The sequence below is a fragment of the Monodon monoceros genome, unplaced genomic scaffold (assembly GCF_005190385.1).
Source record: "Monodon monoceros isolate NGI ecotype Baffin Bay Population unplaced genomic scaffold, NGI_Narwhal_1 Super_Scaffold_5, whole genome shotgun sequence".
In the NCBI taxonomy this organism is placed as follows: domain Eukaryota; kingdom Metazoa; phylum Chordata; class Mammalia; order Artiodactyla; family Monodontidae; genus Monodon; species Monodon monoceros.
Genome location: NW_021703782.1, coordinates 105,008,368 through 105,027,924, shown reverse-complemented (window position 1 = coordinate 105,027,924; position 19,557 = coordinate 105,008,368). Strand labels below are relative to the sequence as shown.

The 19,557-nt window shown below is 46.1% G+C and overlaps 1 protein-coding gene across 2 annotated transcripts in view; it reads right to left on the bottom strand.

Annotated features, from left to right (window-relative positions):
• GARNL3 (GTPase activating Rap/RanGAP domain like 3) overlaps window positions 1-19,557 on the bottom strand; it is a 153,915-nt gene that overhangs the window by 110,260 nt on the left and 24,098 nt on the right. The window contains exon 2 of one of the 2 annotated variants that reach the window (XM_029203628.1): window positions 18,229-18,399. In XM_029203628.1, coding sequence (XP_029059461.1) covers window positions 18,229-18,371 — 143 coding nt within the window. In that variant the 5' untranslated portion in view covers window positions 18,372-18,399. The remainder of the gene's footprint in view (window positions 1-18,228; window positions 18,400-19,557) is intronic. The other variant, XM_029203629.1, reaches the window with a different exon arrangement.

The following is a 19,557-nucleotide window of genomic DNA, read 5'->3' as shown; positions in this document are numbered from 1 at the left end:
TGACTCTCTGCCCCGTCACTATTTGATAGGCTCCAAGAAGGACAGCAAGGGAGAAATGAGATTAGAGAGTCTAATGGTATTCCGCTTCCTCCATTTCACAGGGATGGCTGAGTTCATCGTATTGGAGAGATTTAACCTTTTGTAGTCCTCACTGCCTTAGCTGAAACCATGTGACAAATTAATGAATGCAGCTTGGAAGGGTGTCCTAGATATTTACCCAGGCTACCTTCCTGCTTCTAGTGACATGATTTCCTACCGAAAAATCTCTGAAAGAGATGTAAAAACTTCCCTCCGTGGCCTGCTCCAGTGTTAGCTATGTCCTCTATGCCCATTTTCTTAGCCCTTTTTGAAAACGCTCCTGGAGAATACTTCCACTGCCTTACATAACAGTTTCAAGATCCTTCCCCAGCGCCCCGAGTTACCGAGAGGGAGTGGGCTCCGGGGAGGGAAGTGTCCATGGGCTTGGACAGAGGTCGGGCACAGAGCCGATGCTCAATGGCTGTTGACTGAGCGCTGTCTGCCCAGACCTCAGCCCACCTCATCAGTTAAGCCAGGCCCATGACGCAGTCACCAACCGCAGCAGCAGTGGCTTCTAACCCAAATGGCCAACAACATGAAAAAAGCAAGGATGCCGGGCTCTGGGTCCCTCCCTGTGCCGTCCTCAGCACCACAGAGGGGGGTCCAAGACACAGTGCCAGCTCCCTAGCTTTGCCAACAGCCAGAAACAAACACAATAAAGGGTGACGACCCTACATCCTGGAGCAGCCACCTCCTTAGAAGCCTCATAGAGGGAAAACAACTTCCTAGGAAAACAACCAAGAGAGAGATAAACAGAACATCAGCCATCGGCTGCCCTCTTCCCCTCTAATTACATTTCATCCAATACACTGCAGAGACAGTGCTTGCTAATGGTGGCTGGCAGGCTGAACTATACAGGATGCATTTCTAGGGCGGCAGGAGGCACTCAAACCAGCCATGTTAAAAAACCCGCCCCACTCCCCTCCTCTGTCCCCAGGCTCTCTGGCCCCTTGGCACCCAGCAGCACAAGTGTCGTGTTTAGGGGGGTCACCCCGAGCTCCAAGGGGAGTTTTGTTCTCCTCCAGGTCCCCAGAGTCTGGCCCACTGCTGGGCACAGGGTGGACATGCAGTGAACGTTTGTTGCGTCTGTGAAGATGTTTGCACATCTTTCAGATCTCACTGCTGCTGCCTGAGAGCGTCCCTCGTGAGCACCCAGGCAGGCCACCTGGTGACCTTCTTCCCGATAAACCCCCGGACGGTACTCCATCAGTCCAGACAGTCCTGGCCCAAGAGGCAGATGTGCCTACGTGCACACCAAAACCTACTTCCTGTTCCTCTGGGGCTTGTCACTAGACTACATTTCCTAGCCCCTCTTGCAGTGACTGTGACCATATGACTGATTTCTGGCCAAGAGAATACAGACCAAAGTGATGTGCCTGTGGGATGCCATGGGAAGTGCCTGCCCTCCTTCCCTGCAGCCAGCAGGGTGGAGAGGACCATGAGGACCCAGAGGAAGGCAGAGCTCCAAGAAGGAAAAACCCAAGTGGAAGGTCATACCTTTAAGAACATCTGTATTAGAATATGCTGTGAGCACGAAATAAACATTTAGTTGTGTTAATCATGTAGAGTTTGGGTTTACCTGTGAAAGCCGCTGTGCTACCTGAACTAGCACAGAAGTCGGTATCTTGCAGTGGGGTGCTACTACCGTGGCAACAACCTAAAATACGTGGCACAGGCTTCACAGGCAGGCAGCAGCCAGGGAGGAAATGCATCTCAGAGGCTGGAGAGACAGAGATCTAGGTTGTAGAGTAGCAAACTGGTGATAAAACTTGCACCTACAGTAACTGAGGAGGTGGACCTGTGCCTTCTGAGCCTGCAGCTCCAAGGAACGTGGCTGGACAGGTCAGAGTGAACCCGTGGGCTGGCTCCTACTGGCTGACCTTAGCAAGGTTTTTTCAAGGAAGAGATAAGCCCGGGCTAGAACTGGATGGATTTCAAGCAAAGACAGAAGGGACTAGAGAGAGTCTCGAGACCAAGGGCCTTACAGGCTTGAGAAATCACTGTTTCTGGACCCCAAACAATAAGAATTCTGGCCAGTGAAATGTGGGTAGAAATGATGGGTACCTCTTCCAGACGACGCCCATACAAATTTCCCATCAATAATCCTTGCTCTCTTTCCTCATCCGCTGGCTGTGAGGACCAAGAGGGGTGAAGCCGCACCACGAAGGAGTCCTGGTCCCTAAATGACCACAGAGAATACCCTAAGTAGGCACACCCTCACTGGACTGTGAGATGAGAAAGAACTTTTATTGCTTGAAGCCACTAAGATTCAAGGTTTACCTGTTACAACAGGTGATTTTAATTTCATGGGTACAGCTCTCTGTAGGTAACAGAAAGTAGTGTAAGAATAAGCCCCACAAAAAAGGGGCTGTCAGAGGGCTGGTGGGCCAGGATGACTATGGGGGTCAGCAAGCTCTGGCCTCTCACTGCCTGTTTTTGAATACTAAGTTTTATTGGGATACAGCCACACGCTTTGGTGATAGGCTGTCTGTGGCTGCTTTTGGGTTTCAATGGCAGAGTCGAGGAGTTGCAACAGAGACCTGTAGGGCCTGCAAAGCCCAAACTATTTACTCTCTGGCCCTTTACAGAAAGACTGCCCAACCCCTGCCCTAGAGCCTCACCAATCCCTTTTGCTGGTTTCAGGCCTACCTGTAAGCTGTGATTAGTATGCCAATGAAAATAGCAGTGTTTATTAGAGTCCATCAGAATCCCCGGGGGTGGGGGGGGGAGCTTTCTAAAAATGCAGATTCCCTGGCCCTATTCCCAGAGGTTGTGATTCAGCCTGACCGCAATTTTAATAAGCAGTGGTGGGAATTCTGATGCACGGGGTTCACAGACAATGTTTTGAAAAATACTGCTCTTCCAGATGACTCTGGAATCCCTGGGAAACCTGTTAGCCATTCTGCGGCACTTTTATAAGGAAGGACAAGGCCTTGATCAAGTTTCCCATGAATGGGAGGAGGTGTCATATAGTCCCTAAGGGCAAGTGCTTCAGTCACAGATGTGGGTTCTTAATCTCCCTGGGCATTAGTTCCCATATGTATAAAATGTGGTTGATAGTATCACCTACTTAATAGGGTTATAAAGAATAAACTAAAAAGAGCAGATAAAAATTTATTCTAAGCATAACATCTATTACATGAAAACTACTCAATAAATGTTAGCTATTATTATCGCTCTTTTTATTAGTATGAATTCCTCTCCGGTTGTTAGAGAGAGCCCTGGGAAGGGGCGTGCAGCATACATGATTACCAACTTTTTAAAGAATTTTAAATAAGGTGCCTTTTTTTTTAAAAAAAAAAACATCTTTATTGGAGTATAATTGCTTTACAACGCAGACGTAGAGAATGGACTTGAGGACATGGGGAGGGGGAAGGGTAAGCTGGGACAAAGTGATAGAGTGGCATGGACTCATATATACTACCAAATGTAAGATGCCTTTTTTTCCCCTGTGGTGGAAAGGGAGACCTGGGGCCAAGCAGCCTCCTAGGGTGGGGCTAAGGGCAGCATCACAGCTCAGCACGACATCCCCTCCCTAAAAGTGTTGGCAGTGTGACCTCACCTAGAAAATACTTGGGATCCAACAGCATGTCACCAGAACAAGGCAGGTGCAAAAAAGAATCAGAGGGTTCAAGTTCTTCACAGGGACTGTGGTCTAGGCTCTAAATAGAAACTCTTTCTGTTTTAGTAAATTAACGTGAGAGGATGCTGGATCACGCTTTGCGAGCATGAACAGAGCTGAGGACCATCATGTTAAATCTCTAAAGAAGGCCTGGATGAGAGCAAAGATTTCCAGCTCCACACAGAGGCTAGAAAAATTACCATTATGTAAGTCAGAGACCCGGAAAGCAGGACAACCCCCTCCAAAGAGTCGAAGTTATGGAAACTGAGAAAGGGGAAAAAAAGGAAGCTGAAACTCAGTGATACAGGTCCTTACTCAAGTGGCCCAGAGATTAGTGACTGACCCTAACAACTGGCCAGACCCCACTATTCCAGGCCTCAGTCAACTCCAGCCCTGCTGGAAGAGTTAAAGCCAATGGAAGCACGGGACTCCTCCTGCATCAGCAGAGAGAATTTGTGAAGAGCAACAGGCTTACCGACAGCAGAGCTCAATGTCAGGAGCGCCAGGACAACACCTCCGCCCCCTTGATAAGCAGTTTGTAATAGACAGATGGAAGGGATCCCCCTATTTGAGGGACAGAGAAGCTGAAAAATGTGCCAGACTACAGATTTAGGCTTGGAAGTAGCCCCGGGCCTCCTAACAACAGGTACGAGAATAGCTTATTGCACATAAGGGAGCAGTTGTCTCTCCTTCTGAAGATAAGTGACACAAAAAAGCAGAGCTGCAATTATACATTAACTTCTAATGACGAAATGGAAGAATCCTGTCCTCTTTTGAAGAGATTTCAGACACTAGGAAGTAGGAAGTAAGCAAGAGGATTTCTAGAGTGTAAGGGTCCCGGGAAATCCGAGCCCCTGGATTCTGGCTCCAGACAGCATCTTGTTCCCCAACTGTGCTTCTGGGGTCACAGTACCAGGTGCTTCTGTACCAGGATCTTGAGTTTACCATCCCTTAGCAAGTTCCACCAACCATAAGGTGGTCAGACATGCCTGGATTTGAATGTCAGCTCCATGGCACTCTAGCTCTGTGGCCCCAGGCAAGTTGCTTATCCTCTCTGAGCTTGTTTCCTCATCTGTAACACGGGCTTAAAATAACATCTGCCTCTGTGGGAGGATTAAAAGACATCATAGGTGCTTAACACAACGCCTGACACATAAATAAATGCTGGTTATTCTAACTGTCAGGGACCTTACCGACCTCGCTCATGACCCTGTCCCATGTGTCTCAGAATGCCTGGCTCATAGCAGGCTGCTCCATGAATATTTGTTGAATTAATGAGTCATGAATTAATGATAACCTCTGCTGGCCTTTGCTCTACTTGAACGCAGGTGGGTTCCTGCCCCCTTTTCTCCTTTCCCTCCTCCACCCCCTATCTGCCGTTAGATATTCTGACATATCTTTGGGTATATTTAATGTTACCTCCCACCATTAGTCAGTCATCTTTCTCATTCTAATCCCCACTTCTCTAACATTCTAGAATGCATTCCTCCTACAGTATTTATGTATCTACTAAGTTTCTGGACAAAGACAGGTGTCCCTGGAACTTACCAGGTTCTCTGCTATTACTAAAGTCTTGTGGTAATTCATTGCAAGGCTCCTTTCAATAATGATCTGTACCAGTGCCCTTGGAATTCTATCTCTAAATAAAAAACAGCAACCATACCAAACTTTGGCGAAGGCATGGAGCAACTGGACCACTTATAGACTGTGGGTGGGGGCTTCCCCGGTGGTGCAGTGGTTAAGAATCCGCCTGCCAATGCAGGGGACACGGGTTCGAGCCCTGCTGGGAAGATCCCACATGCCGCGGAGCAACTAAGCCCATGCGCCACAACTACTGAGCCTGTGCTCTAGAGCCCGCGAGCCACAACTACTGAGCCCACGCGCCACAACTACTGAAGCCCACGCGCCCAGAGCCCATGCTCTGCAACAAGAGAAGCCACTGCAATGAGAAGCCTGCACACCACAACGAAGAGTAGCCCCCGCTCGCCACAACTAGAGAAAGCCTGCACGCAGCAACGAAGACCCAATACAGCCAAAAATAAAAATAAATAAATTTATTTAAAAAATATATATATATATAGACTGTGGGTGGGAATGTGCAAGGTAAGCCAAGCCTCTTTGGAAACCAGTTGGCAGTTTCTTATAACATTAAATATGCAGTTACCATATGACCCAGCATTGCACTCTTGGGCATTTATCCCAGAAAAATGAAAAAATATATTCACAAATACCTATACACAAATGTTCATATCAGTTTTATTCATAATAGCCCCAAGCTAGAAAAAGCCTAGAAGTCTTTGGAAGGGTGAATGGATAAACGAACTGTGGTGCATGCCCACCACGGAATATCCCTCAGCCAGGAAAAGGAACACACTACTGACAGATACAACAACTTGGATGAATGTCCAGGGAATCGTGTGGAGTGGAAAAGGCCAACCATAAAAGATTACTTACTGTGTGATTCTATTATACAACATTCTTGAAATGACAAAATTATAGAGCGAGGTAGGTGTGGTCATAAAAGGGCAGCATAAGGGACTCTGTGGTGATGGAGCCATGTCTGTGTCTTATCTGTGGTGGTGGAGAAATGAACCTACACATATGATAAGGTTGCATGTGACGCTGGGGAAATCTAAGGCCAATGGATTGTATCACTGACAATTTCCTGGCTGTGACTGATACTTTACTATAGTTATGCCAGATGTTACCATTGGGGGAAACTGGGTAAAGGGTACCTGGGATCTCTCTGTGTTACTTCTTCTAACTGCATATGAATCTATTATGCTCTCAAAACAAAAAGGTTAATTTAAAAAAAAACCTGTATCTGAGTTGAAATTCATTCACTCATTCCATAAACAGTTCCTGAGCACCTGTGAGGTCCCAGGTGCTGGGCCAGGTGCTAAACCTGAGACGTGTGCTCCCTGCTGTCATAGCACTTATGGCTCAGTGGGAAAATATAAAGGACATCGGACTTCACAGGAACAAAAACTTTGTGCAAGCACATCACACCTGTGTATAGCAAATTTGGTAAACTGTACAACAGCCTCTTTTGTCTCCTTCTTGAGTAGCAGATGCCATCTTGGGATATGAGAGGCCTGTCACTCTGCTCAGTTCAAGACCCACCATCCAGAAACCTGGGAGCTGCTACCTAGAAAATGATTCCTACAAAGTGTACTGTCAACACATCTGCTCCCTCCCTCCCTAATCTTTAGCGACCTTGGCTTCTCCTTTCCTATAATGTCAAGACTGAAGGGATTTCTAGCTCAGAGTACATTTGGTTTGGGAAACACTGCTCCACAGGATACCTGCACATGCATGACCACAAAGTGTTAAACAGAAACGTATTTAAGGAAAAAAATCAGCAGACAACATATGTTGCTGCGTACCTCCCTGGATCGCCTGTCGATTTAACTTCTTTGGAGAAATCTCTCCAAAGTGTGCCTTCCCAAGTTCTCAAAGCTTCTCTCCTGAGATTCCCAGACTGCCCCCAACTGTACCCAGACCCTGAAGGGAGGCATGCTGTCCAGAGTGGGCACTTCCGAACAGTCCTGTCGGCAGGGAGAATCCTAGAGAACACCAAGGTCATTCCGACCCTCGCTACTCAGAGTGGTCCTTTTCCCTGAGCTGATTAGAAATGCAGACCCTCAGGCCCCACCCCAGACCTAATGAGACAGAATCAGCATTTTAACAAGATCCCCTGAGGATTCAAACGCACACTGAACTTTGAGAAGCACTGACTCTGGTTCTCAAAACCTAGCTGTATGTAAGAATCACCTGGATTTCTTCTCTAATTTGTCTTATTTCTTCAAGATGCAGAAAAATAAAGAATAATATAATGAACATTACAGATACAGTTGAAACCCCTGTGTACCTCTCCTTGATCTCATTTTCATCTCTCTCTCCCTTGAAACAATCACTAAATAATTTGGTTCACACTCCCTGCTTATTTTTTATATTTGTACTATGTAGTCATAAACCATATGCAGTACCGTTTAGCATGATCTTAAATTTTACACAAATGTATACCATACCGTGACTATCTCCCTGCAACTAGCTTCTCTGAACAATTGGCGTTTGAGATTTGTACACATTGATACCTGTATCACTGACAGTGCTGTGTAGTCCCCTGCTATATCACTATCGCACTGCTTCTCCATTCCCCCATGGTTGGACATTTCCTCAGTGATCATCTCCCATATTTAGCCAGCTTAGTCCTTCGTCTCACGGGTCCTCACTATTTGATACCCAGATCCCTACAATAGCCTGGTCAGCCTTCCTGCCACCTCAGCATAGGATCTTAGGGTAGAAGAGACTTCCAGAGATGTCCAGAGACTTCCAGGTCCAGAGACTTAAGGGTCATTTGGTGTCCAATCTGGTATCTGTGATAGTGTATTCTTTACCAGATACTTGAAATATAGACAGCAAGTCTCTACTTACAAACTATTAGTGATAAAGAAACAGTATGCCGCAGAGCACTCCATTCTTCCTGTCAAACAGTTTTTTTCTACATTGAACTGAAATCCATCACACTTTAATTTCCACCAGCTGGTCCTACATCTTCACCCTTTCACTTCTTCTGAATTTCCTTACCATCACTTCCACACCCCCGGCCAGCTGTCCTGTCTGGCCCGCTCGCCCTGTCTCAGCACTCCAGCCACAGTGCCCTTCTTCATTTCCTTCAACTTGCTGAGCATCTTCTCGTCTTAGGACCTGGAATGAGCTCTCCAAACTCCTTCTTCTTCCTGACCCCACCTCCACCCCCAGATTAGAAATTACAAAGAGGGTATTGGATTAACATCTGCCTCCCCTACTAAAATATAAGCTTCACAGTGACAAGGTTCTCTGTTGGTTTTGTTCAATGCAAAATCCTTAGCTTGTAACATAATACCTGGTACAGAGTTAGCTCTTAGTGGGGTTTTACTTAATAATGAGTGAATGAATGAATGAATGAAAGCAAGCCAGCCAACTCTTTGGGGCCATATAAAACAAGATCACCTCTATAGGAAAGCCCTTCAAATGTCTGAGGAGAGCCACCATGTCCCCTAGGGCTTTTCTTCTTTACCAGGGGCCAGGAGTGACACAGGAGGGTGAGGCCAGCCATACTAGATGGGTACCTAGAGAAGGGGCAGGGCAAACACAGGGACCACTTCATAACTTTCTCTAGGATCAGGCCTGGAGAGACACCCCCAGGTGCTCACAAGTCCACTGTCAGCTGCTGCTGGAAGTGAACTGCATTACACAGCATATTCATGAAATTTGTTTTTGAGTCAGACGTGAAAATACTATAAATGTTGCATCAGGTTAATCTCAAAAAATTCACTTCAGAGGTTAATACAATGCCAGTAATATGAGCAAACAAAGAAAATGCTGTGGGGGCCGTCACAATGAAACGCATTGTGACATCATTCACCAGCCATTAGTTCATGATGAGGCTGGCATTCCCTATGTCTAGAGATTGGCACCTTTCAATAAATAGGCAATACAATTAAGTGCAATGGATCAACACTGTAACATTAAAAAGTGAACCATCTGCAAGTGTCAAACTCATCCAACTGTGAACTTAAGATTCTTGCATTTTATTGCCTGTAAATTATAGTACAATAAAAATTTACTTTAGAATGTCATACAGGGAAAAAAAAAAACCTCTGATCCTAAACTTAAATAAACTAACATCTATATGTATAGAGAAATCACATGTACATAAGTGTTGCCTGATATTTACTCAACTCTGTCTAACCCACCACTAATTCACGGCCTGATTTTAGGCAAGAAACAGCCTTTCGTGGGCTCTCAGTTCTACAACTGTAAAATGGGGCTTGATTAATGAATTAATTCAACAAATACTGATAACCATGGGACAATCCTCATAGGGCTGTTGCATTTAATGAGAAAATACATATGAAGCACTTAGCAGGTGAATAGTCTGAGCACAGTTACTATTTGAAGAAACAGAGGTTATGTATGCATCACTAGGAAGGTGTGTGCACGTGAAGAACACCACAAAGAAGAAAAAGTCTCTTTGTGGAAATCTAGAGATAAGCTAGATTCTCCTGTAATCTAAAATGCGCTCACTTTAGGAAGTACCTGTTAGGGAGGAAAAACTTTCCCTTTACCCTCTTATGTTCTGTAACTGGTACCTGTGAATTAAGCTGACAAAAGACAGATTAACAGGAGAAAAGGCATACAAATTTTATTTCCAACTTTACATGCACAAGGCCTGCACAGAAAAGAAAACCCAAAGTAGCAGTTAGACTCAGAGGTTTATATACTATTTTAACAAAGGGCAATAAATTGTGGAGAAGTCACAAGACAAAAGAAAAGAGATTTGGGGCTTCTAGGAGTGGTAAATCGCGGGAAGGTAGATATATGGGGGAAAGCAATGGTAGATAGGGTTATTTAGTAAGGTTTTTTATGTAGACTCATCTTGGTGCCTTCTCTGTCTCTGGTGATAAGGACTGTTCTCCTCCTCTTGGTAGAGAGAGGGGAGGGGGCACTTTTACAAAGAGAAGTTTATGCCCTGCTTTTAGGCAGATCGGGGGAGGGCAGAGAGTTCTTCCTGTGTCTGCTTTTCCTCAATTGCCTTCAGCTCAAAATAATCCTTATGTCAAAGTGGCATATTTTGGGGTGGTATATTTTGATCCCCTTTATAGCCAATACCAGTATGTGAAAAATTCTTAGTTTCAAGCATAAAAGTATATAAATGCTGTGGAACTGAATGAATTATGTCTTGAGGTAACCTAGGAGAGGGGGGAAGGCCCTGGCTGCTTTTTAAATGGCCTCTGTATTGTATTCTAATTTTCTGGACCAATTTAGATCCACTTCATCCTTCTCTGTGTCGTGTTTTTCTCCAGGTACATTCAGACCACGTAGTGGAAGAAAAGCAGCTTACTCTGTGCTTTTAAGGTCAAAGTATATTTGTGAAAGATTTTCTAAAATGTTTATTTCACCAAGGTAGTCTGATCCTGAGACAGTCTACAAAAATGAGGCTTTGAGACCAAGGATGAGGGAGAGTGTTGAGGGAGGTGGAGAACATTCTTCAAAGAAAGCAAAAGACTAGATCAACCAAACTCACAGAAGTATAGGAGGCAAAAGCATTTTAACTAAGAACACTTCTTACTATAGAAGATGACAGGAAAGCAACCAGCCTGCATTCAAAGCCAAATGCGATTTATAAAAATGAGTGTTGGCTTAGGTGAATTTAGGGCAGGGCAGCCTAAACTATTTCCTTTTGCCTCCTAAAAGCAATGACTAAAAAGAGTCATACTCTTGGGGCTTCCCTGGTGGCTCAGTGGTTGACAGTCCGCTTGCCGATGCAGCGGGCGCGGGTTTGTGCCCCGCTCCGGGAAGATCCCACATGCCGCGGAGCGGCTAGGCCCGTGAGCAATGGCCGCTGAGCCTGCACGTCCGGAGCCTGTGCTCCGCAACGGGAGAGACCACAACAGTGAGCGGTCCACGTACCGCAAAAAAAAAAAAGAGTCATACTCTCTAGTCACTATTTATAGTGTGTCCTTATGGTGTTCTGCACTGTACTTTGAGATGAGGTGAGCACCAAAAATGGGTTACTGGCCCTTGAGGACTATAAAATTTGTAACAATAGACAACGCGAATAGTCAAAGGAATAGAGTTCTTAGTAATGGCATAACCTCCTTGAGGAAGAATGATTGCTGTTACTGATTATTCCTCCAGGGGATGTGGAGCTCAGTGGTGCAGCTTCTGTTCCCAGAAAAGGACCAGGATGTCCTGGCAGAGTGATGCCATACTCCTCCCTGACTTAGACCACACAGAGCAGCAACTCAGTGTTGAACCCTACGCCACCCTTGAGCAGTGAAGATCCACATTCCTCTCCCTTCCATTCAGGCCACTCACCTCCCTGGGGACCTCACTGCTCCGGCACCTTCAAATACTACCTCTACGCTAACAACTCCCCAGACCAAATCTCCAACTCAATCTTTCTCTCCAACTGCAAGTTAAGACTTACAGCTGTCGGACATGGTTCTGCAGACACCCTCGGGGGCCGCTAAAACATAACATGCCCTGAGTCACCCTCACTCCCACTCCTCACTCACATCTCAGTCAGCAGAGCTGCCATCTTCTTCCCAGTCACTCGAGGTGCAAGTTCAGAGTCATCGCCCAGGTCTTCTCTCACATACAACATCTTAATCAGTCTCCAGGCCCCGGTACAGGCCCACACAGTGTTGCTTTTGATTGTTGTATGTTTGTATCTGTATTTCACTCTTTGAAGAGGTAAAACTCACTTGCTTCAAAACTCACAAGAGTCCAAAAGGCCATACAGGGGTAAGTCTGTCCTCTCCTCCCTCCTCGTCCCCTCATTTCCTCTCTTCACCAGCAACCTCTATTGTTTATTGTGTGTCTGCCAGAGATGCTGTATGCATTTACAAAGAAAGAGAAATACATATTCCCTTTTGCCTTTGGTAAATGGTAGCATACTATACACAACTCCACTCCTTGTTTTTGTTGTTTTTCTATTTAATGTATCTTGGAGATCTTTCCAAATCAGTACCAAAAGACCCTCCATATTCTTTCTTATGGCTACATACTATTCCACTGAGTAGATGTACTGTATTTTATTTAACCAGTTTCCTAGGTAAATGGTTTTCAACCTTTCGCTACTACTAATAAACTGCAATGCATAACCTTGTATACGCCATTTTGCATGTGAGGATATTTCTAGAATTCCACCATGTCTTTTAGTCCCTCGCCACTTCTCCCCTTTCCATTTTCACGTTCTCTGCTTTAGCTCAGACCTGCATCGTTGCAGGAGCCTCCCTAACAGGCATCTCTGCTCTATTATCTTTAACTTACCCAACAAGTATTTAGTGAGCACTTTCTATGTGCCACATACTCTGCTACGACAGGGAAGAACAAGAGACTAAAAACAAACAGAACAAAACAAACCCCCTCCTAACCAGACCCACACAGATCCTAGCCTGTCTCACAATTATCTGAGCTTTGGGAGCTTTGTAATAAATCAAGCTGCTCTCTTCTCTGTGTTTGGAACCGGTTGAGAATTAGAGACAGGAGTCAGGCGAATGGAAATCAAGACATCAGTTGCCTCACTGTCAGAGTTTCATTGGCAAATGTGGCTGAGCCCGACGGCCACACAGACTTCCTACTACTTCCCCCAAGTTTAGACCTGGAGCAGCCCACTTGCGGGACAGCCTGGTCTGCAGAGAGGCAGCTACTCGCCTGAATGGTTGCCGAGGAATCACTGTCTCATGACTGTCGAGCTCCAACAGGGGATACCGAGGCAGGTGGGCCTCCACACCTGTCTCTAGAAGACGCAGGTGTGTTTTTCCATGTGGAAACAGGAGAGGAGCTAACGCACAAGCTCGGTGGGCAACCAGATCGCAAAGGTTAAGAGAGGAAAAGAGGAATGGGCAAGTCAGCTGTCCAGCCTCTTTCCTCCATGGAACTGGAGGAGAAGTTTCTTCCTGGAAACAATAGAATTTCCCCAACAGTAAACCCAAAGGCTTTCTCTCCAGCTTTGTGTTTTAAAATCAAGTAGTCCTTTACTCAGGAGCAAACTAGGTCTTTTGAGGCTTTTGGAAGCTACTTTAAAATGTCTAAATACGAAATTGCCTGATATTTGTATCACGCCTTGATGATAAACTCTTTCAAATACGTGGCAACTTTCTCCAAAAGATCAAAAAGCAAACCACTGCTAATTCAGCCGAGTGAGGGAAATTAAGTCTGAATTATACTTTTTCAGAAATCCAACTTATTGGTAGTATATTGTAATTAATCACAGGAAGGACTGATGGGAAAAAAGAATGGGCAGGTAATTCAGAATTAAAAACTTTTCAAACTTTCTTCCTTCTGTTCCTGGCTGACATCCGTTTAAGGCAGAACACCCCTCAAATAACCATCTTTCCAATAGCTTTCCTTTGTCTTTTCCTAATGTACTGAACTAATGAGGAAACTTTGCCTCTTGTAGGGTCGGATATGGCCCTGAAAGGAGGTTATGAATGAGGAGACGTGAGGATGCAGAGAGACTCGCCATCTGCCTTCTGCCCTCCCTTCCCAAGTGAAACGGCGTTTTCAGAGGAGCCCCGTGGCTTCCGAATCATCAAATTCAATGGAAGATTTTAGTTTCGATCTTCAAACTTTCTGTTATATTTGACACCTTCAGCCAGATCCCTGGGTCCCACCACTAAGGGTTCTAATTAAATAGGTTCCATGATCTATATTTTTGAACAAACTTCCTAAGTTATTTTTGTGACCGGTCAGAGAGCACTGCCCTTCTTGAAACTCCTCCACTGGCTTCTCTGACCCCTTTGAATTCTGTTCTCCTACCTCCTGACCACCCCTGCTCTGTTTGCCAGGGCAAGCAGAATTACCCCCTCTGCCCCTGGTAACAGACACTCCCCCACAGAACCAGGAATGGACATGTGACCCAGGCTGGGCAACTATAGTCCTTCCCCAGGTTCTTCTAACTGATGGGGAAGATTTTTCCTCTCAACTTGCAAGTCTGTGAGAACATACCCCATGCTGCCTGAGATCACACCCACAGCTGCATGGTGAAAACTCATGGATGGTAGGAGACAGTGAGGTCAACAGGCAGAGAGAAGCAGGGCTAAGGGGTGGAGGTTGAGGGCATAAGAGAAGAATGGACTGACTGTTGCCAGTAGAGTCCCTGGATCCAGTCACTCCCTGAAGTGAGCGAGATCTGTCCCTTCCTGTAGTTTGGTTACATTAACCTATACATTCTCCTTTTTCGCCTAAACTATTTTGAGTTGGGTTGCTGCTACTTACAACCGAAGAGCCCTTCCCTAGTCCATCTCTTAATTGGCTTCCTGGCCTCCTCACTGTACATATCAGTGAAATTAACTCTTAAAACTCAGAGCTCAAACCATCACTTGTCTGTCTCAAAAGCCACTCAGACTCCCAATGTCCTGGCATTAAGTACAACACCTTTCACGATATGTCCCCCAATTTGACCTTCCAAACTTCCTCCTACTTCACCATACAAGTGGCAAACCAGGATCCGGCCATCCAGAATACCGTCCTCCCCACCTCTGCAAATTAAAATCTACTCAAGAAAAAGAAAAGAAGGAAGGAACGTTCTTCCTCCTTTTTCAAGATCCACTTCACATTACTCTCTCTAAGAAGACTTTTCTAAGAACTTCCTTCCTCCAAAGATGTAACTGTACCCCTCTTCAGCCCCCATGGCAGTATCTAATGATCTCTGTCCTATTCCTCACCCCACCACCCATGCATTTACCAGGTCCACTCTAACCTTCCTCTTAAATATTTCTTAACTCAATCCCATTGCTCCTGCCACTCATCAGAACACTTAATATCTCCTATCTGGCCACTCTGATAGGTCTCCCTGCCACCAGCCTTATCCTCCTGCAATCTAGCTGCCCACTGACACCAGTTATCTTTCCAGTATGCAAATCTGATCATGCTGTGCTCTGGCTGAGAGAGTTAAGACCAAACTTCCTAGCAGGCAGTTTAAGCCCTCCCACTCCCCAGTGACTTGGCTTCTGTCTGCCATCCCAGGCTCACCACTCCCCAGGAAGCTCCAGCTGGACCAGACTGTTTGTGGTTCCCCTCAAATCCAGAATGCTTTAACGCTGCTGGCCTTTGCACAGACAGTCTCCTCTGTCTGGGGAGGCCTCCTTCACATCTGCCTGGTAAAGTTCCCACACTTCAAGTAGTCTCTCCGCTGAGAAATCTCCTTGGATTGCCCTAGGTAACGGCACTTCCATAAGCCTCGCTTAATCTGGAAGGAGATGCTTCGTTTGCATACCAGTGCTTAGCACAGGGCCCAGCACAGCACACAGGTGCTCAGTAGGTTCTTTCATAGATACCAAAAACCTTTTCTGGTGAGAGTAGGCCTTGTATGACCGAGGGACCTCGCACAAGGTCCAACTTTGTGCTTGGTCAACTTTATTGGTGTCCAGTCCGGTCCTGCTATAATCTTCACCCGACAATACCAAGTCACCCTGTGGACACTGACATCCCATAAACACTTTGCTCCTGATGGCACCGCTGAGCACACTGAGATTAGGAGATGCGCACTGGCGCTAGACTGATGTAGGTTCAAATCCCTGCTCTGTCACTTACAAGCTGTGTGACCTGAACAAGTCTCTTAACTCTTCTGGACCTCAGCCTCGTCATCTGTAAGATGGAGCCTGCAGTAGTTATCTGTTTTTTTGTGAGGACTAAAAGAGAAAACGCATTTGGGATGTTTGCACAAGCGCCTGGTACACAGGTAATCAATTAAGTTTGCTGAATGAATGAGTTAATGAATGAGCAGCCCGCAGAATGGCAGCGGTTCTTAAAAGACGCATCTTTCTAGCCTGTTTTGCAGAAAACCCAACATCTGGTTCCCGGTGGAATCAGTTTCAAGTCCGACCCCTGAGTCTGGGGTGCAGCCCTTGGCCGGACGCCGCCCGCCCTGTCCTCACGGCAGCTTCGCTAGCCCTGCGGCCGCCAATCACCAGGGCCTGATCCCACTCCTAACCAGATTCACCAATAGGACCCGGAAGGCGCCACCTCGGGCTGCTTCCGCTGCGTCTCATAGGCTTCCCGGCAGTCCTGCCCGCCCCTTTGACTACGTCATCCGCGCGGCGCACTGTGGGGCTTGTAGTCTAGAAAGAAGCAGCGCTGAGAGTCCCGCCTGGAGCTTCAGAGGAAGGAAGAGTGGCCCTTCCCCCCACCCCACCCCCACCTACCCCCACTCCCCACCCCCCCACCCCACCCTCCACCCCCGCTCCACCTTTGGTAGATAAAGCCCAGGCTTCCCTGCCCTCCTTTCTAAACAGCTGGAGCTGCCCACACGCGGGTTACCAGCGGCCCCCAAGAAACAGGAGCATTTCGCCCAGATAATTCAGCATTCACTGAAATTTTAGATTTCAGTTTCAGATCAAGGAGACATTCAATTCCCATATTCTCATAAGTGGACCTACCGCGCCATGGTGGGGGGTATGGTGGCAGCTCTGAAAAGGCAGCGGTGACTCCAGACTTCTCTAGCTTCCCAGAAGAACCCACTGCAAAACCAGCAGTCGTGAATTTATCCAGACCCTGTGAACCTTGTCTATTTCAAATTGTATTATCGTTTAAAATCAGGCAAGCTATCAATGGCTCCTCATTGCTCGAGATATAAAAATTCATACCCCTTAGCTAGGCGTATAAGGTACTTCATAACTATTTTGTATTTATTTTTGTGTGGTTACATTTTTAAAAGCAGCATTTCTCATTTGCTGCACAAGAGAATCCGCTGGGGAGCGTTATAAAATATTGGTATTTGTGTCCCACCCTAGACCTGGGACTCTTGGGCGGATGGTGCAGGCTTTCATATGTGTTAAAGCTCCTGGGAGGATTCTCCTGTGCCGCCAGGGTTGAGAATCACTGCTTTAATGCCTGTCAGCACTGCTGGGACCCACTTTCATGGATCCGCGCCTTTGCTCTGCACTTTCCTCTGTTTAAAGTGGCTTTCTTCCCCTTTGCTGCCTGGCGCGATGGTCATCCTGCCTGACTAAGAGCAACTGCTCCCCGTTTTCCTCCCGGGCCTCCCGCAGATCCCCTCCTCCTATAGCACATTATACATGCTTCTTTTCTAACAGCGCTGGAGTTATTTGGTTACTTGTCTGCCTCCCTGGAAAGGCTGTCCCTGAAGAGTCCTCTTTCACCCACTCCAGAGCCACTGAGTCAGAATCTCTGGGGTTGGCCTTAGGTACAGTAAAGCATCAGTAATATTTGTTGCATTGAACTGATGAAGCATCTCATTTGCTTTGAAGGCAATTAGATCGTTGCACCTAGTTGCCTTTGATTCCCCTGGAAAGCTAAGCACCCCTGTGTTGTAGTATCTTCTTCATTCATTACTTATTCATTCATCCAACAAATACTGTACACCATAACAAAGCCCTGGGGATTCAGGAGTAAACAGGAAAACATAGTTACCACCCTATGGGACCTGGAATCTATTAACATATTAGTTATAGCATAGTTATTATCATTTCTTCTGAATAATAAATGGAATCTTCCCCCCTTCTAGATACTATTTGATATTCATGGGTGAGGAGATGTCATATTCTCTTATATCCCCAGTATGTTACTGGCACATTGAGGGCATTCTGTAAATGTTTACTGAATCAAGGTACCACATTTCATAGCACTTGTCACAATTTGTATTTATTTGTATGATTTGTATGATTATTTCGTACTTGTCACAATTCGTATTTATTTGTATGATTATTTGATTAACAGCTATCTGTTCCATGAGCTGTAAATCCCCTGAGGACAGGAACTGAATCTCTTTTGCCTGCCATGCCTGAGACAAGGCCTGGCCAGAGCAGGTGCTCAATGAACATTGCTAAGTAATAAATAAATACACATAAGGCACCATTAAGAACAGAAATGAAATCTCCCAACCAAATATCCATTCCTCTCTCTCTCATTATTCTTCCCCACAAAGATAATTTTCTTCCTGAGCATTAAGGGATTTCAAGTTAGAGTGAGCGTGAGCCCCAACTGAGATGATGCTTCTCTTACTTACTTACAGGTTGACCTGGGCCTCTACTTCAGGGTCTTTTGTTGGCCACGTCTGCAGGGGCTGGATGCCAAAGGAGAGAGACGACTTGGCTTTCCATAGAAGGGTCTGTGCCTTCTGACTCCCACTGGACCCTTTCGTTAGCGGATCCATCAGTGGGCCTGGAGGCTGCAGTGCTGTACTGAAACAGAAAGAGTTGGGAAAGGCACTGAGAACAGAGAAGAACAAGGGCCCATCGCTGGCCCATTCTGGCCACTCCTCCACAGGGGCCAGCCCATCAGTAATGAGGAGGGGGTAAAGCCAAGGCCCTCCCAAGACCCAGGTGCCCCACTAAGACAGCACCACGCCCTTCCTGCACACTGTGGCCTCGTGGCCCTGGAACCGTCCAAATCCTATCACATCCCTCAGCAATGAGTGGAGTCCTCCACACTCTCAAGTCAGCGGGGTCAAAGGTAAAAGGAGGAAAGTGAGCATGTGAACCATCACAAACTTGTTTAGAAAAAGGCAACATTCACTGAGGAAGGGAAAGCTCTGTCTGGATTACTTTCAGAAGATGGACCTCATGGCCATTGGTGTTTGGTCCAGGAGTGCCTGGTTTATCTCCCAATTTCCATTTAAAAGAGCCAAGAAAAGCCATAAAAAGAACCTACACTGGCAACAACACTGTAGACAAAAGGACCAAACCCACATTCAAGAGTAATAGCATAAAAAAGAAAAAAAAGAGTAATAGCATAGAGGAAGTAAGCAGTAAATGCTTGCTGAATTAACAAATGGGAATAAATTGGGAAATGCACTGCTGAAACATGCCTGCTTCTTTCTCTGATGACACAGCGAGGAAGGAAGTAAGGTGATTCTGGGATGAAGAAGGGTGGCTTTGTTAGGGAAATGTAGGCATCCCTGCTTTTTCTGATTGGAATTACTTTCTGAGCCAATCAGGAGCATTCTTCCCCCACCTCTACCTCAGGTGACACACAAATAAGCAAAGAAAATCCAAATACTTGGAAATGGGAAAATAAAAATAAAAAGCAATCTTAGATAACACCTACGTCAAAAGGGACTCTTTATATTGTCTTCTTAATAAAACGCTGTGACAAGGCAAAAGACAAAAGACCTAGTGGTCTTATTAGTGAGGAAGAGGCATCTGCACAGGGAGCCACCATCCTGCTGCAGGGTTTGGATGCCAAGAGAAGTGACTCCATACAGCCTGGGTATTTGGAGCCAGATGGGCACTGCCCACTCCCAAGCTGCTACAGTAGTACCAATTATAGGCTGCAGGCATGTTGCAAAAGAAAAAAAGGCCACTCTTGCCAGGTCCCCCTGGTATTCCTCCTTTATAAGT